General features: G+C 34.5%; 1 protein-coding gene across 1 annotated transcript; it reads right to left on the reverse strand.

Annotated features, from left to right (window-relative positions):
* Positions 1-4556: 4556 nt before the first annotated feature.
* LOC149794631 (uncharacterized) lies at positions 4557-19798 on the reverse strand. Its single transcript, XM_089966209.1, has 3 exons — positions 19757-19798; positions 14860-15047; positions 4557-5676 (listed from the first exon to the last, which is right to left on the reverse strand). The coding sequence occupies exons 1-3, from the start codon at positions 19796-19798 to the stop codon at positions 4557-4559; spliced, it is 1350 nt and encodes a 449-aa protein (XP_089822335.1).
* Positions 19799-20980: the final 1182 nt, after the last annotated feature.

The raw sequence follows: 20980 nt of genomic DNA on the forward strand, positions 1-20980 counted from the left end.
CTAATTCTGAATTGTGAACAAATGACGGAAACAGCGTGGCGAGAAATTAACTTCATCTGCCTGAATTTAGAAAGGAATGAAAGATGTTAATATAATAGTGTGTCGGGATAATAAAAAATAACTATGATAATAATAAAAATAATAATGATGACAAAAACAACAACAGCAATAATAATAATAATAATAATAATAATAATAATAATAATAATAAATATAATTACTTGGGTAGATATTAGCGTAAAATATGCGTCGGGTGCAAAACGGATGACTGGCTGTACATTTGATAAGACTGAAACAGGAAGCAGGAAGGTTAGATTTTTTTTCTCAGTTCGGCCAAACTCCCCATTAGTTTTCAATTGTTACACCTAGCATCGTCCCTTACGCGTGAGTTCTGTCTGTCCACCCCAGGTTAGATGAAATCGGTAACATCTCGAGGGACTCGACTGAATGTCCATTCGAGCTATAGTGGTTGGCGACTTACGCGTTGCATTGTTGCGAATGTGGCTTTTATGAGTATTCCTTCTCTTTCAGAAACGATGGTTTCGCCAACATATTGAATGGCACAGATCTTCAGTGTCAGAAGACAGATTGTATTATTGGCGCTACACCCTAACCGTTGATTGTGTAGTTAACTTCTGTTGTCGAACTTCTGAAATATCTGGTCTCATGCACATGTCTTGAAATTAAGCAACGCTTATCTTTGCAATGGTATGTGCCTGAATCTGTGGTCTTGTCTGAAGTTACCCTGGCACGTACCAGATGGTCCTTGAGATTTTTGATCTAAACTACAAAACCATAGGAAAGTCTCGAAATATACCATTGAGACCCTCGAACAATTAAAAAGAATATCAAATGCTTACATATGACGTGTTGTAAGTTTGTACAGTTAGCAGGAAGGGCACAATCATGTTGTTTTTCTTAGTATTATAATTCGGGAGGGTTCCTCTATCGAAGAGTCTAGTTATATTAATATGCTCCTTGATGTAGCTCATACTGTACCCTTTCGTTCTATGGTGGCCATTGAACTGTCAGAGTCTCTTTTCAAAGGTGGCAGGATCTGAACATATACATATGCACATGGTCCGAACGCATATACCGTAAGCAGTGACGTTACTTAAGGTAATTGGTGCCCGGGGCAACGATGAAGGCCGAAAAGGTTTTTGTCACCCCTTCCCCGTAAGGCGGATTTTTTTTATTACGTGCTAGGGGTGGCAGCTGGTCGGGAGCATATACTAATGAGAGTCAGTTGGTTTAGAATACGTCATTTTCTATGTTCATAAGTGTAGGCTGGGTATCTAAACATATACTGGACATATTATGTCACGCTAACATAAATTTAATCGCATTTGAAAGTTATTGGCGAATTCAGAAAGTGAAATTGTTTCCTGTTTCGATACATTCATTTCGATTCTATGTCATCAACGAATCTACACCAGCTTGGTGGTCTATATCCTGCTTGGCTGAGAAGCTTATGCTCCAGTCTTCTCATGAAAATATCGACACACGACGGCGCCAGTTTCGTACCAATTGCAGTCCTATTAATTTGTAGGAAGTGATCGTTGTTGAATACAAAGTTGTTGAACATGAGAACCTGTGTTCAACGTATGACCAAATGGGATGCTGGAGGAGATGCGTCAATCAGGTCGACCATCCCATGCTTCCTTGCAGGCCGTGGCATCTTCCTTGTGTGGAATGTTGGTGCATAAGGATCATACGTCCATGGTAACGAGGAGAGTGTTATTTGTAAGGTTCGCTTTATATGGTATTTATATATGAAATAACAAAACAACGCAAACCCCGATATATTATGCGACTTGTTTTGCATTTACTGTACGCTTCTTCTGGCACAAAATATTATGACATCAATGGACGTCGTTCACATTTATAAACAATTACGTAATTGACGATAATGTCATGAAATGATATGTATAATCATAATAATGTTATATGTATAAGCCGATGACAATGATATAAAAATAATGTATCTGCAATGACAACAGAATCAGTGAAATCACCATACAGACAAAACAGCCATGCATACATATAGTCATGTATTTATAAATGGCTTATATATGTATACAACAGATCAATTTCTTTATTAACAATTAAAACATTTTATATAATGCATTAAGATTATGACCATTGGGATACAAATTATATAACCGATGAATCCAGTAAATGTCTTTAAGCAGTCTGTTAATATATCCATGCACAAACTCTCTCTCTCTCTCTCTCTCTCTCTCTCTCTCTCTCTCTCTATATATATATATATATATATATATATATATATATATATATATATATATATATATATATATATATATATAATTTAGTTCTGTTGAATTTACATGTTTATTTATATGTATGAAGCTGCACATAGACTAACTGACATTTTCATATATACATGTATAATGATTTTCAAAATGTAGCTGAACAATATACTTGTAATTAGGCAGAGATAATTATCTACGAAAGTGCAAAAGCTTTATCAAAAGAAGATTTTTTTTAAAAAAAAAATGATGTACGTCTTATATAGACTTTCCAAAGGACACATGGGTGATTATTCCTTAAGACTAGTTTATTCTCTAAGTATATCAATCCAATTAGAGATTTTCTTCGAAAGAACATGTTCGTTTTCAATCTCCGGCATATACAGGACAATTCAGTCTCCATAAACGTTTGATATTGTTATGTACTGGAGGAATAAGAATCCCCTTAACTTTCATAAATTTTGAACAATATATTCAAGTCGACACTTTGAAGCATGCTACCAAGAAATTAATTCATCGCGAAAATTCAACTGTAAATGTGTCGTTATGGAACGTAACTCTAACACAGAGATAAATACATGAGTCATTGAAATATTACGACTACGATATAAATATTTTAACTTACTAAAGGTCCATCTTTAAAACAGGCGAGTAGGTAAAACAGGCGTGTAGTTATCAATCTTTTACACAGACGGTAAGACGAATTTAGTCATCGTTACAGGGATGATTTGAGAAATTTGTATAATAAAAAAAGGATGACTTTCCAAAATCCCCTGCCTTAAAATACGATATTAAGCTGAGATTAATTACTCGCAGGGTATGTCCTTCTACAATTTAAAAATGGCCCTACTTTTCCCAGAGACCGTCTCAATGGAATAATTTATTTTATGAATCAATAAAAGATTATATATTGCTGTCTGGCCTCTGTGTCAGCTTTCAAAACACTTATTTGCGCTATTGGCCTATTTTCGAATTTTTAAGATATTGTACAAAACTCTATACATAAGTAAAGCGAGGAGGTACTATTCAGTATTTTATAAGTTACAAGTACTATACTGTCCATTGCTGTTGATATCAACGCATCATCTTTCGTTTACAGACGTTCTGTTATTTACAAGCTGATGATTCGCAGTTATAATTAATAAATAAAAACAACACCTTCTTAATAATACGTATCACGTTAACCTGACGTTTTTGTGGATATGTAAGGTATGGTATACATATAACCAAAGGTTTTTATCCGAAAATTACATTCGCAAATGTTTATTTTAGTCAACATCCATCGGATACAGAAACAAAAATCATCATTCAACACTTGAAGACAGATTTCATCATCATATATATGCACGGTTTGGAAATAAAGGCCAATCGTTAAGAGTCATCTGCGTACTAATTTCATGTGAACTAATTTTGGAATCCATTCCAAAGTAAAATGTGATCTTCGTCTAGATTTTTTTTTTCTGAAGTAATCTCCATTTGGAAATAGAACTTCCTTCGGATGCAAATCTATTAAAATCTACTCATCTGGGTCTCTTCAAGGTTCAATAAATATAATAAATTCATATACAAATCGCTGAAGGGTACACCGATATAAGAATGATTGATACAGTTCTCTTCCACGTTAAATACATATAAAAAGTACCCATAGAAATCGTTCATTATTGTTCTTCCCAGTATTAGCATCACTATCATACCGTGTATACCCTCTAATAAGTCCATTCCAACTTCAAACTGCACAGAGCCAGATCTGCCAGAATGCACCAACAAATTTGGATCTATGAAGCTTTTTTAGTGGTAATCAGTACAAAAAGAAACGTTGACCCTAATAGGATGGCGCATAATGCGCTGGCAGGTCGGGGTCTGTGCTGCTTACATTTTGGATGAGACTTATAAATGAGTGCAAACGGTGGTAAAAAATTATTATTTAAAAAATACTGTGCGATACGGTCCGTGTCATGCTTTTGACGTCTGACAGTACTGTGTTATCTTGTTTTAATCGTAATGAAGTCACATGGTACAAAAAATATAACACACTAAAAATATAACACACCAGTCCTCGTGATTTACCACGGCGCAATTTAAACCGTTTCGCAGATATTTTGCAAGGGGTGGTGAAGAAAAAGAGACATGTCCTCCGATGATCAAACTAAAAAAGTATTAAAAAACAGTTTGCGCACTTTTGATACCTTACATGCACTCACTATCCATACAATAAAGATAACATGCTACTGAGGAAAGGGGAGGGAATTATTACTATATTTTGTCATGAATGTCGATATTTGCTTTTCATGTATTATTTGCGTGCACTCTCATGTGGCGGTTAAGATTTCCAGACTGCGAAAATCTCAGAAGACAAAGTTTACACTGATAAGGTTTCTCGCCGCTGTGAATTCTCAGATGCTTCGTCAGGGTGGAACTATCCGAGAATGCCTTCTTGCACAGATGACATCGGTAAGGACGTTCCCCAGAATGTGTGCGCATATGCGTGGTGACAGAGGAACTCTGAGAGAATTTCCTATCACATATGGGGCACCGGAAAGGCTTTTCACCGCTGTGCGTACGGACATGCGCAGTGAGGTTCGCCGCTTGGGAGAAAGATTTGTGACAGGTGGAACATTTGTATGGTTTTTCTCCGCTGTGTGTCCGCAGGTGTGTCTTGAGGGTACTTGGCCTGGCATAAGTTTTGCCGCATATTCTACAAAGATTGATTTTACCGTTGTCCAAGCAGTGAGCATCCGAATGCATTTTATCCTCTATAAATTTCGATCTTTTATAATGGCTGACATTGTAGGTACTTGTCGTTTCCTTCTTGTCGCTTCTCTTGTAGATCATGTTCCTTGCATCCACCATGGCTGACCTATAGTCCGAGGAAAGGCTGTAGGACTGTGGGTAATGGTGCGGCTGCGCAGGGTAGGGGCTGTAGTGGGTCTGAAACGAGGCCAAGTGACCGGGAGGAGGACTGTGATGATGATAATCAGCATAATGATGCTGGGGTTGAGCTGGATTGTAGTTGTACTGGTTATTAACAAAATTGGGGGGAACCACGTTCATACTCATTGAGACATTAACACTCATGGCGGGAAACATTCCCTGCTGCTGTGGATGTCCGTTGTGCTGAATTGGATCTCCATGTATTTGCGTGTGAAGTGAGGGATACTGTGAAGAGCCGCCAGATTGGTAGGTCATTGGGTGCATCTGAGAGCTGTGGTTAACAGCGTATGTCAGCGGTGGCGGCGGCGGTGGACTCTGGCAGCCCATGTTTCCCGAGGGCATGTGACCCAGGTGCATCGTCGTGGATATAGGAGAGATCTGCCCGCTCATGTGTGGATGGACTACCGCGTGCTTTAGCGACAGGAGTGCGTCGGCAACTTCCTGAGGGGACTTTTCCTTGAAAAACGATATCTCTCTGCAATAAAGAAACAAATTATATATATATATATATATATATATATATATATATATATATATATATATATAGTTACGACTCTATGGTCTTGAATTAAGTAACAGAAATAGCAAAACCAACATGGTATGTAAAATTCAACAAGTAATTTTTTTCCCAAGAATAAAAAGTGAACATTTTAGAGGAGCTCACATTATTTTGATTTCCCACCGTGTCTCACAATGGATAAATTGCCTACAAGTGTATTCTGGAAGTCCTGTAACTTTTCTTGCCGCTTCAAAGAGTTTGTTTTTAAACGAACCTCGTTCCAGACTAAACTGGTGTCTTCTAAGAGAGGACATATTTTTTTTATCACGTGCCTGCTAAGTTTGTTTTTAAGTTTTAGAAGTTTGGCTATTCGAGATGATTCACTATGTAAGAAATGTAAAAGACTCTATATTGTATATACATAATACACAACATCAATGTAGTGATATTTTAAACCATAATTATATAAGGGAACTGTACAAGATGCCTTTTTAATGCGTGTGTGTATTCTCGAATTCCAATTTTTTTTAAAAAATTGAACCAAACTTTACAACATGAGTAAAATGTACAGGTACGTGTCAAATATAAACTCTGGGGTCACATGTAGTTGGCTTGATTACTAAGTGTCCAATTTCCACAAATTATCTCGCTTGTTATTTTTATTGTGATACTTATAAAAGTAAATTAAACCCCAAAATAGATGCATAGGTAGATTAATATGTACCCTTTGAAACCGCATCGGTGGCCTACTGGATCGAGTGTCTGCTTCGGGTGCGGAAAGTCGAGGGTTCAAACCCCGGCCGAGTCATACCAAAGACTTATAAAAATGGTACTAACAACTGCCTCGCTAGACGCTCAGCGTTAAAAGGTTAGTGTTAGGACTCATCGGCCTGCTGTCAGGATAATATGACTGGGTGGGACATCATGCTACATGTTTGCGGCATGATGCCCCAGAGCTAGACACCACTATAAACTGCCACTCAGCAGACGTCGTAGCGATGTGACTGAAAATTTGTTAAAAGTACGTTAAAAAACCAAATCACACCCAGATGTACCATTTGATACTTATAAATAATGATTCGCTTTGAATTAAATGTTTCTTCTTTCAGCACAAAAACTCTTAGAAGAAATAACTACATATTTCCTGCATTTAACTTATAAAAATGTTAATCAAAACTTTAACTTCTAAAAATGTTAAGATTTTTTTTCCATCATTCATCAGCAGGAAAGTTCCTACTTTATCAAAAGTTGCAAACAATAGAAAAACTTCTTACCAAAGCATAAACCTGGGCTTTTATTTAGTATATATACTTATTTTATTTGATAGTATTCCCTGAATCCTATGTACCGTAGGTCCTTTTCCGTCCACGAATTTTCTTATTATTATTCGTTATATTCTTCATTGAACACGCTACCGTGTTGCGTCGATGCGCAAGACACGTTTACTCCCGTTGTCTCTGTGCTAAACTACACACTTCTGTTGCTGTGCTGTAAAATATCAAACCACAGCAACTCTTCATCTACAGTTTCGTATTTTGCATACGGTTAGATTTTTAAAGAAAAAAATAATTTCCCAGCTTTTCCGCAATGGATATTGTTAACTCAACTTTTCATTCCCTTTATATTGATGTATTATTGATGTGTGTAATTTGGGTTATAGAGTATATAACTTGGCCTTACTTTAGATAATATGCACCTATCAAAACACTGCCAGCTTTGCTTGGTCAGTGTTACTTTCTGGCAAATTGTAAAATAAAAGGAACCGATAATTTTATTTTACTTTTTATTAATTTTGAAATTCATTCATCGCGTTTTCCAAAAATGGCATTGTTTAGTCTGGCAAATATTTTACCCTATTTAATTACTGTTAAAGGTAGCGTATCAAAGTCTAATTCAGGCCGATTTTTCTGAGCACATGGAGTAGTCATTTTGGTTAGTTGTGTGCTTAGATCGTATACAGTTTCCATAAGTACAATATGCAAAGAAATGTCAGCCACAGTACATGAAAGTAACATATAGGTATGCAATATTCTCTTCATTGTTCATGTTTCAAATGCAAACAACTTCACCTTACACCTGTCACTCTCTCAGAAGTACGTACTATCTGTATAGCGCCTCCTGAACCATTGTAAAGTAATCGGCATTATCATAAACATTATTTTTTTAAATGAATATGCTTGAAATATAATCCTTGCTTATAAATTATGCCGTGTCAGCAATATTAAAGGGATTTATCGATACGTTTGACTTCGTGAAAATTAATGGTGTAGGTTGTATTTTGGCTGGATGAGGTGATATGTATGAAATATGTTTTATACAATATATTAAATTATATGCAAGTTCATCCCATAATCTATCAAATGCTTCATATTTTCATAATGTATGTATTATAGTTTAACTAATCCATGTGAAAGTTATAAATTTGTTCAAGGTTTACTTCTATGCAGACTAAGCTAATTTTAACATTTATGTCTAATAGGCACTTCTTATTTCATTAACTGTAAATCGGTATGGAATAAACTGTGGTAAACCCACCTTTTACCTTTCTCGTAGGATAGCCTCACAATTAAAAAACCCTTGTACACACACAAAATATGAAACAAAACCGAGTCCCTCGATAAAACTAATCCACTACAATTTCCAAGATTAATTTTGTTTCTGGTATAGATGTTCTCTTTTAAATGCTGCGTATTGAAACCATTTCTGATTTTCTTGCGAAATTCCAACATACCAAATTTGGCATAAAAATAATAAATGTTTTATTATATTTTTTTTCAGCTACCGGTAATATATTTATAAGATTTTAGCATAACCTGCTTTTATGGATGAAGATTAGTGAACTTGCTTTGAAGATATATGACATGCAAAATTATATGAAATCTCATTCATACAAAAATATATACGTAGTAGTGAAAACAAACATTGTGCTAATGAGGGGATACACGGACATATGACGGGCACCATATCTTCGACCAATGGAGTTAACAAAAAAAAGGTCCACGCTTTCACAGAAACTTCGTTCCGGTCACAAGAGTAACTAAGAAAATAAAATGTCACGGTTCTTCAGTTGTTTTTGTTTTGTAAAACAGTTTTTGACAGTTTAAAACTATTTGCACAATATTAAAGAACTATAAGACGATTCGTTGCCATTGGTTCTAGAAAATGAATAATATATTTTTGACCTATAAAAAGAAGAATATATCTGTCAGATCTACAAAGGGCAGTAGACGAAGAAGCGTTTGATGTTTTGAAGACAAAATTTGTCAGAAACGTACAAAACATGGACGTTTTATAATTAGCATCACTGACATGTTCAATGACTACATGAAGTTAATGAGATAGCTTGGCATAGGGGCGCTCATCAGTTATGCTGTACTTTTGAGAGTGTGACGAATGTAAAGTGAAGTTGTTTGCATTTTAAACATGCACAGTAGAGAGAATGTTGTCATACCTATATGCCACATTGATGTAATGTGGTTAGGATATTGTACATGTGAAAATTTTACATGATCTATGCACACTACTAAAATGACTGATCCCTTGTGCAAAAAATCAGCCTGAATAAGTCTAAAGTACACTATCTTAAGCACCTATTAGACTAGAGAAAATAAATTTGCACAACTAGACAATACCAGCTTCTGAAAGTGCAATGGATGAATTACCAAATATATAAAATGCACCAAAAAAAATTATCTGCTCTTTTGTTTACAATTTACTTCTGAAGTTCAGAAAGTGAAAATGACCAAGTGGAGCAGAAAGTTTTATTAAAGGTGCAAGGCCAAGTGTAGTAAGGCCAAACTGTATACTCTATAACCCATATTACACCCATCAATCATACACCAAAATAAAGGCAATTAAAGGTGCAAGGCCAAGTGTAGTAAGGCCAAGCTGTATACTCTATAACCCATATTACACCCATCAATCATACACCAAAATAAAGGCAATTAAAGGTGCAAGGCCAAGTGTAGTAAGGCCAGGCTGTATACTCTATAACCCATATTACACCCATCAATCATACACCAAAATAAAGGCAATTAAAGGTGCAAGGCCAAGTGTAGTAAGGCCAGGCTGTATACTCTATAACCCATATTACACCCATCAATCATACACCAAAATAAAGGCAATTAAAGGTGCAAGGCCAAGTGTAGTAAGGCCAAGCTGTATACTCTATAACCCATATTACACCCATCAATCATACACCAAAATAAAGGCAATTAAAGTTTCTTTGAACAATACCTACGATATACAAGGTCTTTTGTAAATAGCCAGTATAACCAGCGAGGATTGCCAGGGAACTTCTTTTCCTTTAAAATCCTAATCCTATGCAAATACGAAACTGTAGAGCGCCACCATATTCCCTAACCACACCAAGCAAATGAGAATACACTGACGTATATTTGGACTTCACCAAGTAAACAAGATGCACTGACATATCCTTTGCCTACACAAGTAAATGAGGTACACTAACATATCCCTTGCCTACACGAAGTCATTGATACACAGACATATCCCTTGCCTACACGAAGTCATTGATACACAGAAATATCCCTTGCCTACACGAAGTCAATGAGAAACACTGACATATCCCTTGCCTACACAGGTGTATGAGATACACTAATATATCACTTGCCTACATGAAATAATGAGATACACTGACACATTCCTTGCCTACACGAAGTCAATGAGATACACTGACATATCCCTTGCCTACATGAAATGAGATACACTGACATATCCCTTGCCTACACGAAATAATGAGATACACTGACATATCCCTTGCCTACATGAAATAATGAGATACACTGACATATCCCTTGCCTACATGAAATAATGAGATACACTGACATATCCCTTGCCTACATGAAATAATGAGATACACTGACATATCCCTTGCCTACATGAAATAATGAGATACACTGACATATCCCTTGCCTACACGAAGTCAATGACACACACTGACATATATCTTGCATACACGAAGTCAATGAGAAATACTGACATATCTCACGTCTTCACGAAGTCAAATAGATGCACTGACATACCCTTGATAACATCAAGTCAATTATGCATATGTTGCTGCGTAAATTCCTGCAACCCATGAAACAGAACGTATGTAAAATTTGAAATATACTAATTCCGACCAGTGTTGTTACAATCGTATCATCGTCTAGTCAGAAATATCTCAAAGTCTTTAATATTTCGATGTCATACCTCTGTGTGCAAGACAATACATGTATAAGCACACAAGAGCAAATGACAATTTTCCCAATGGAAGACAACTTTAAATAACTGATTTTGTTATTTCCTATGCAAAATATGAAGTAGAATATGATATTGAAGTCGACAAGATGACCATGATGTCTACGACAACAACAACAACAACAACAACAACAATAATAATAATAATAATAATAATAATAATAATAATAATAATAATAGTAATAATAATAATAATAATAATAATAGACTTATAATAATAATAATAATAATAATAATAATGATAATAATAATAGACTTATAATAATAATAATAATAATAATAATAATAATAATAATAATAATAATAATAATAATAGATTAATCCAGGCGATTATTTATGTCGTCAATTGTAAAGACCAAGTCAAATCTAGATGTGCAAGAAAATATTACATATTTTCTTTATTATTGTTATTGAAATTGAATAGAACGTTCTGGGGCATTACAGTGTTTACAAAAAGATTGAAACATTCGTTACAATTCTGATGTAAATCGTTAAAATATTTATCAGCAATACAATTTTGAATGCAACTCACCATATGTGGGTGCCCTAAAGCCAGAATTCGTGTAGACACAGGTTCAGATATTTTGCCCCGTTTTGCTTGATTTTTTCTTACCCATTTTGTTTAAAACATATATACTGGTTCAGAACGTTTATCTAAGAAGCAATATTGATAAAGGATTGTCACATGTTGTTAGCCACAACTGTTTGAGCTAAGGGACCTATCATCTGAATGGGACAATAAGTCCTTATTTGTCATCTTTTTTTTCTTTATCCGCCTCTATTTTCTTTGCACCTACTTGACCACCATTCAAGATCACTGGCCAAACTTGATGGTCCGTGAAGTAGTGGACAGTCAACAGTGTATCCCATGGTGAGGTTAGACATGTTTGATATCAAACATTTAATAGCCGCTCCAAAGAAATAAGGAGAGTTTTGACACTGATTAGTGTTTGCAAGGTGGAAACTCGAACCAGTCAATTGATAATAGTGCGAATACAAATTTCGAAATCGAGCTTGTTCCTTTCGTGCTTTATTTGGTGGTGTTGAACAAATGATTGCAGGTGTATTTTATTTATTGAGACATTGCAGAATTTAATTCTTATTTTTAACAAATGTCTCATTCCAAGTTTATTACATTTACCTTTGTTAAGAGCTTCTCTTGATCTCTGAATAATCCTAAAGATGTAATAATTGTCACTAGATTTCGAGTTTTCCTGCCATTACGTACGCACTGTCAATAGTGATTACAGATATGTGTGATGTGCCAGTAATGATGAAGAAACTGGAAATCTACATATTGTGGTATGTTTAACATTGAGGGATATGAGTTCAAATATAATTACAAATTCATTGTGAAGAAGAACTCAAGTGTATATGTGCTCTGCAAATCGAACACGTACAAAGCCTGAGTTAATGAAATTAATGAAAAATAAATTATGTCAATACTTTCTTTCATATATATATATATATAAAGAGAGAGAGAGAGATATTTGTGTGTATTTGTATGTGTGCGTGTGTATACGTGTGTGTATATGCGTGTGTGTTTAGTCCCTCCATTACAGTTCATATATCTCATTCAGATAACTCGTAGATCTTATTTCAAGATTTCCATGAAACATTCTCTTCGGCCACTTTTACGATAACTTTATTCGAATAAGAAGTGCAAGGAGGAGATTGAAATGAAGTGTCTACCTCATTTTCCTAATCAGACAATAAATAAGCCGCTCCACTCCTACCGTGGTTCTGCAGTTAATCATCAAGAATTGGACTCCGTAGTTGTTTTTATTTCCAAGAAGATGTTTATGTTGCTGCCAAAGTCTTCGTGTTATACTAGTATTTTATCAAATTCGTTTGGCAACTTTCGTAAAGTGATAGTTCATGTAAAATACTGTATGCATGCTTGGCGAGAGCAACGAGCACAGTACTCCCTCATTATTACATGGTCATTTTGTTTCTCCGTTAACTTTGCATTGTCAGGATCGTTAGTTATTTTACGATATTTAACTCGCGCGCAACTTCATTTTGCACCCATAAAGGAACTAATTTCTATTGTAAAAAAACAATGGACGCAGATGCCAGCACTTTTGATTTGTAAAAAAAAATCATGTACACTTACGTGGTAGGCGCTTTACATTTTAGTTGATTACGTTTGTTTCTGAATGAACTAAAGCAGATAACTTTTTTGATTCAACTTTTCGGATATAGGCGGGCGATGGACGCCAGATTTCATAAAATTGCTGGGTACCTACAAATAACATGCAAGTGACAAGGTATAAACTGTCTCCTTGAGCTGGTAATAAGAATAGCAAAAAATATACCTACAGTTTTACATCCTGAATTTCCTCAAAATGTAATTTCCTAGTTATACAAATCCGAATTACATGAGCCATATCATGGGTTCTCAAACTTGATTACACATTTCGAAATTGTACTGTAATTTCGACTATATTCCAAGTGCAATTACACCCTCTCTACTGCACTCAAAATGAAATAAACATTGAATTCCATGGCGTCTTTTTGATAATTGCAATTGAAAGACTTCATATTTTCCCATATTATGATTTCAAACATTCATGACAGAACAGAAACATACTTACAGATGTCAACACTCTTCTCCCTCGCTGCTTCAATCCAATGTATTTGATGTAGAATTGTCACAGCTAAATTCTGTCCATAATCACGAAATTTCGTAGAATCGACAAAAATACCAAAATCTATTCATTCCAGATCAAATGGAAAAGTTTTTTCAATGCGCATTCATTCATAATATGACTCCAAATCTTAGTTTTAAGTAGACCAAAACGCCAATTTCTTTTGAAAGTTATGTCTAGCGCGCGACTAAGTTCAAATTTGTCTGGGCGGAGTTATGTGCTCATTAATTATGCTGTTGTTGTGTAATGATGAATATGCGCTTGTTTATTTAGTTTGGAACACGGCATACATTCAGTTACTTTGTTTCATGTTGTGTATTTTGTTTATATAATTAAGCCTTAGCTGGAATAAGAAAAGGAGCATATACTAGAAAGGTTACCACATTTGTATAGGAAAATATGGTCTTGCAGTATTTCCATCCGAAAAACTCGTTCATATTTTCCCACACAAATGTAGTAACCTATACTTATTACATTATATCGCGTTTTGATGAGTCTGTCTTATAACGTGGTACGCTAATCATCAAAAAGTTCAATCCATATTTATTTTTATTTCGAAGAAGATATTTATATTGCTACTGATGTCATCGTGCTATACAAATATTTCATCAGATTAGTTTGATAACTTTCATAAAGTAATATTCCGTGTAAAATACTGCATGCATGCTTGGCGAGAGCAACGAGCACATTACTCCCTCATTATTACATTATATCGCGTCATAGTGAGTATGCCTTATGATGAAGTACACTATACATATCCTTTTGCAACCCCGTATTAAAATGGATCAATGAAATGCGCATCTTATAATTGGAATAGTCTTATGATAAAGGGCATTATAGTTGTGGAGTAATATGTGTGTGTGTGTGTGATTTGGATTTTTTAACGTATATTTATTAATTTTTCATTCATATCACTACGATGTCGGCAGTGTGGCAGTTTATAGTGATGTCTAGCACTGGGGCATCATGCTGCAGACATGTAGCATGATGTCCCACCCAGTCACGTTATCCTGACACCAGGCCGACCAGTTCTTACTAACCTCCTAATGCTGAGCGTCTAGCGAGGCAGCTGCTTGTACCATTTTTGTAAGTCTTTGGTATGACTCGGCTAGGGTTCGAACCAGTGGCTTCCCGCACCCGAGACGGACGCAGCAGCAGTAGTAATGGTAGTAGTATTCAACAAAAGAAGATAGACATTGACTTTGAAAATTATAACAATGACGGTGATGACGAAGACGGCGATACTTACTTGTAGGGTGGAGAGCAAGGGGAGAATGTAAAGACTCCAGACATCCCCTCAAGCTCATACCCGTTAAACGGATATGGAGTGTTAATACTCAGTTCCAAGGAAGTCTTCGTGTGCTCGGCTTTTCCGGGACTCGCTCGCCAAAGATCGGAATATCCAGGACTCTGTACTCCAGAAGAACCTTCTGATATCTAGGAGATAATATATAATAACAAACAATGTAATATCAGAACCTGGAAGTTTGAAGATCTAGAAAAGAAGATATTGTCACAAAGATAATGTTTTAGGTCAAGGACATAATTTTACTTCCATTAATCTTCGGAAGAATATCATGCGTTATAAATTAGATTAGCAAGCGAAATAAATAAGACACACGACGGCTTTATCATGTTCATGAAAATAAACTATATGATTTGTATACGCCGAATAAACCGAGGAATTATTTCATATCTAATAGTTTATATTTTATATCTAATGGATTATAGTTTTCCAAAGAACTGGTGTAGATTTTAAAATGCAATCTATATTGCATTTTATATATCCTATATTAACATTTTACACGATATACCTATATATTTTACTGTCATTTAAATATGTATATATATATATATATATATATATATATATATATATATATATATATATATATATATATATATATATATATATATATATATATATATATATATATATATATATATATATAAAATCACAACAACAACAACAACAACAACAAAACATTTCGAAATAAAACGTATAAGTACGGAACAATATCGAATTAGAAATGAAAACAATTTTTATGTTGTATTTCATCGAAAGATGTAGTACATAATCGAACATAACTGACTCGTTTCAAGTGATAACTGGCAGATAGCAATGTGGGCGAGATAACATGTGTTGTTAGTTTACTCGACAACAACTATGTTGACTGCTGTTGTTTTGACGGCACTTTTAATACATTCTTTGATATGTCATGTCGAGGAAAAGAGAGTCATATCACTTTCCGAAGGACACAGAGCGGAAGACAATTCGGTCTATCCTTGCCTCCACCACTTACCGATAAAACCAAGTGAATTTATGGTATGGCGCTCCGTCCGTCGTCCGCAATATATCCACCGTCGTCCATCAAAAATGGCTACTTTTAGCTTCTTGAAAACCACTTGATCAGTTTCAAACAGACTATGCAGAGAGCATGACAGCCTTTTACTTTTGTTACAGTAATGTTAATCCGCCATAAAATGGAAACTGTTACTGAAAACTTGTAAAAACAAACAGGTTTTAAAAAAAACAATACTAAACAGAATATGACAAAATTTGACAGACCGCTTCCTGGCATATGACTTTCCAATTCTATATGAATGATGCCAATCCGCCATCAAATATGAAAACCTTTATATGGCTTCTTCACTAATGCTGTTCGGCAAACGTTCACCAAATCTGACAGAAGACATCTACACATGAGGGCCTTTAAAAATGGTACTCTAGATTCTCATCAAATATGGCTGCCTTCAATTTATAAAAAAATAACAATCTTCAAATGACTATAATTAAATAGAAACAGCTGTGAATTTTATCAATTTTTATAAAAAGCATTATGTCATAAAGGCGTTTCAGTATGTACACGAATTACGACAGTCTGCCCAAAAGGTACGACCGCAGTTACCAACGAAAACCAGAAAATCTTTCAACAAACTTCTCAAACTTCGCTGATAATATCTCAGCAACCTTAGCAGACGGCATAAAGGCGTTTCAAGTTGATGCAGTTGTCTTTGGCTGTTATTATTAAAACAGAAATACTCTTAAATTGTGTGCTTAAAACCGAAAGCTAACCAATAAAAGCCGATCTCCAAATTTCACAGAACCATCTTGACTTAAGGTCTTTTACGTTTAAATTATTTTAAATTATTCTGAATTGCCATCCAATATGGCTGACATTGCTAAAATTACAAAATATAAAGAAAACATTTTCATCTTGGAAAATATTATTCTAGCCCAGATTTGGTGGCCACTTGAGGCTCTTGTTCGATTCTATTTTGTTATTTTTCCCTTTAATCTATCATGTAGTGCACAATATTTTAGGTATCACCAAGTCGAGATAAGCCGAGAAAGATGTGATAGAGAATAACTATGACAGTTCTGGGAATCAATCTTTCAGATGACATGAAAAATTTAGGATACCTCTAAAACGACGACATAAATAACCAAGACAAAATATTGTACAGATTTAAATAATGTAAACGTTAGAAGCTTATTTTATTTTGTTTTCGTTATGTTTGCATTCTTCACCCGACAAAGCAAATACGGCGTCAGACGTGCTGATACCATGTCTGAAGATTATTTAATAATGACTTGTATAAGAACACATTATTGTATAATAAAATAACTTTTCATTACATTTTTAAATTTTCTGCATCGCAAATAATTTTTAATGCTTGCTTTCATTGATATTTATTCCGCCACAAATGTTTAGGACTTTTAAATATGATGCAAAACATTTACAGCAGATATTACATGAAATTTAAAAGAACGTGAATACAAGTACACACATTATGTAAGATATATCTTTCTTTAAATACGGATGCCAGAAACGATCTCGCATAATTCTTATGGTTTGTTTTTCACCAGTTGATGAAACAGGCAGTTAGATTATATTTACATTTAACTTTCTAATTATAAACTGACCTGACAGAAGTGAAAAATAAAGTTTGTACTCAGTGTATTTATAAGCTGACTTTTAAAAAAAAAAGTTTGTACTGAGTGTACATACATGCATGCATAACAACAGCAAGTTTGTACTGCGTGTACATACAAACTGACACAAAACAAAAGTTTGTACTCAATGTACATACAAGTTGACAAAAAAGTATCCTACACATAATAATGCTGAAATAATTTAGGATTGCACATTTGTAAAAATCCTCTTTATAGTTACACAGGATACAAAGTGGATTTATTGTAAGAATACTCAGTTTTATACAACCCCATTTCATCAAAATCTTGCTTGCTCTCCTGTACATTAGTCTGATTTTGTAGGGAGAGATGCATTGTCAAATAACCGTTTAAATATTATCTTTTTAATTATTTAGTACTAACTATCCATAGAGTTATATTCTATAAACGTGCATGTATCCTGATAAGAGTAAAGAAAATACAGGTGTAGAGAAGTGTGGGAAATGGTATACTGGTATATAGAATTTTTATGAAGTCAAATTTTTCGTCTGCTTCCTATGCCAAGATCTTAAAATATAATATATTGTAGGTTCAAATTATGAATAAAGTAAGGAAAAAAGAATATGTGATTTAAAACATGCGTAATGAAGTCTCTTCTCAGCTGATCTAGGTAGGATTTAACATTTATTATATGATGATGCGGGGCTTAACAAATAAACAAATAAATTGAGAAATATATATGTTTCCCCGTGTTTTTCTGTTAAACATTTCCAAAGAATATTTCTTTTTATTTATTTATTTATTTATTTTATTATGAGTTTTATCAACAGACTTTGCTTCATTGACGCTTCCTAAAATTGGCTGAATTTAATAACCTTTCAACTCATCTGTATTCATAGTAAACTTAAGGGTGGAGTATTCTTGAAAATCGTGTACATTTCAAGAGATGCGGTTACAACTTTGCTTTTCGGTTTCTCGCTTGTGGTACTATTCGGATTTTATAAGGTCCATATTGACTTTGATCAACAAAATGTATTGAATACAGTTGAAACACATACACTTCCTGTGCCAGAAAGACAGGTAATCGTTTGATGTTAAAAGTTTTCAATCTGGTAGACGTAACGTTAGGTAAAAGTATGGAGATATAATGGAACATAACCACTGATATTTACATGGAAATAAAATAAATACACTCTTGTTGCTAGACGAATAGTTTTAATTATTGTTTTAATTGTTTATCTACAGATGTGCAATACTGTGTGATATTCATAATCAAGGTCTACAACCCATATCGTCCATCAGGAAGACCACATTGTTTCACGAGTTTAAATCATATTTACACTACTCAGAACAGCATCGTGCAATCAGTGTGAAGTATAACTTTCTAGAAACTTTGGCACAAACGTGACAAGATCCCAAATAAGATATAGAAAATATCATTTTCATTTTCAGTCTAAAACTTAAACATTGGCTTCATATAATTTGTAATATTTTGGAAGACTATTTATCATGAATTAATGACTCTGAGATTAACGACGGAGTCTGATACTCAGAATTTCAAACGGCTTAGATTTCTGAACGAAGGAAAGGAAACTTTAAAAAAAAAACTAATGATTGAAGCTGTCAGGTTTCATTTTACAGTGGTCCAATTTTCAGGAAGTCCACGTTTTTGAGGTTTTACTGTTTTTGTTATATTGTATTTTAAGCTTGAAAGTTTGTTTTTCTTCTCTGGTTAATTTAAAGTTATTTTTATTCAGCCTTAATGAAAATGTATTGTTTTCCACCCAAACAATCAAAGGACCATTATAATGTTGTTTGTTCAGTACACGTAATTCATTGAGAGAAAAAAGCGTGTGTCTTAAATACTAACGGAACGCAATTAAGATGGTATTTGAAAAAATGAAAATACATAAAGTACAACAACATTGTAAAATAAATATTTAGTGTAAGAAAAATGTATGCCCATCATGTTTTGGATGCTTACCAGTTATTCCGCTTTTGGCTTTGGTCAATTTCTGATAGTTCAAAATGAACATTCATCTGTCGTATATTGTTGATTCTATTTTTTAACCATTTTTATCTTCAGTTCTAGCTTCGATCATTTGCACGTAGAGAAAGATTTTATTTGCGATCCGTTAGTCTCGATCTTTGATTTCATTTACAACTTTCTAAGAACACAAAATAAAATCCATATCATGATCTTGACAAAATGTCTAAAAGACAGACCTACCTTATAGAGCGATTCGTCGGTTTTATTGATGAAACCCTGCATTTTTGTCACTTTTCTATCTCCTAAGAAATAAACTCCGAGGAAGCCTTTTTGATTTTAGAAACAATATCAATTAAATAAAGCCATAGTCACTGAAGCCCGGGCAAGATTAGAATGGCATCAGACATCATTCGCCTAGTCGACTTTTCTTCTTTTTCTTCCCAAATTGGTCATTACGTATACGGATAAATATGTTAAGAAAGTGGGCGGAGTTTGGAGAGTTTCAGTAGAAATAGGAGGACTGTATCTTGTGACGTCAGGACATCACATTTATATATTCATTCTCCTGGGTTAAAAATGTTTCTTTTCACGGACGATGCTATTAATCTGAAAATTAATTCCCGGATTGAAATTGCTTGGAGCTATATATTTGACTACAAGGATTCCTTCGATACCTCTTTTTTGAAAAGAAAGACATTTCAAAATGATAACCACACAACCAGTAGCTAATAATTGTCAGGCGGTGACACGGGGCACTGCGATTCATCGCGTATTTTTCTAACGATCTGCAAATCAGTTACTAAATTATAGACTTGTTTCTCTGCACCAGAGAGCAGCGCGCAAAGTCACAGGGATCCCCAATACGTGATTAGGCTTGGCACGTGACTGCTTTAGCGGCAGGGAGGGAAGTTGACAGAAAACAAAATCAAAGTGACGCTAAACAAACTCACCGAGGGAAGCCCTTGAGATAATTAAAGAAAATACAGTTAGGTTTTGAAAATTATAGCAAGTTTCAAGTAGAATGGTGGACGAACAAGATTAGTATCTTAACAATAGTAGAGCTAAGAATGTGATAACGAATGCAGCAAAATGCTGGTCGCTTGAGCTGCAATGTATTTTACTTAAGTATGTAACTTGTGACTAGATTAATCTAAATGCAATACAGGTAAAACAAGAAGATGACGTTTAACATGTTAGTTCGATAACTGCGATAACGTGATTTTTCTGTCTGTTTTTAATCTAGATACCCCCAATGTTTTGTTGTAACTTTATATATTTATTCGAATAATCAAGTATATTGCGACACTTTTTCAGTTTTTAACTAAAACTGTGTTGCTCTGATTCACATCTTTATGTCAGATTATTTTTAATGTTTTTCAGTCATGTACTCCACTTCATTACCATCCGGGTACATTAAGCAAACTATAGCTTGTTAAAACGGTTGAATGCAAACTTGTCCTAAGT

This window comes from Sinohyriopsis cumingii, chromosome 7 (genome assembly GCF_028554795.1).
Source record: "Sinohyriopsis cumingii isolate HCF-2022 chromosome 7, ASM2855479v2, whole genome shotgun sequence".
Taxonomy (NCBI): Eukaryota; Metazoa; Mollusca; class Bivalvia; order Unionida; family Unionidae; genus Sinohyriopsis; species Sinohyriopsis cumingii.

Coding starts and splice junctions, on each gene's coding strand:
- LOC149794631 (XM_089966209.1), bottom strand. CDS start 19,798: ATGCAGGGTTTCATCAATAAAACCGACGAATCGCTCTATAAG. Junction 15,048..19,756: donor CCGACGAATCGCTCTATAAG/GTAGGTCTGTCT, acceptor ATTATCTCCTAG/ATATCAGAAGGTTCTTCTGG. Junction 5,677..14,859: donor CCTTGCTCTCCACCCTACAA/GTAAGTATCGCC, acceptor TCTTTATTGCAG/AGAGATATCGTTTTTCAAGG.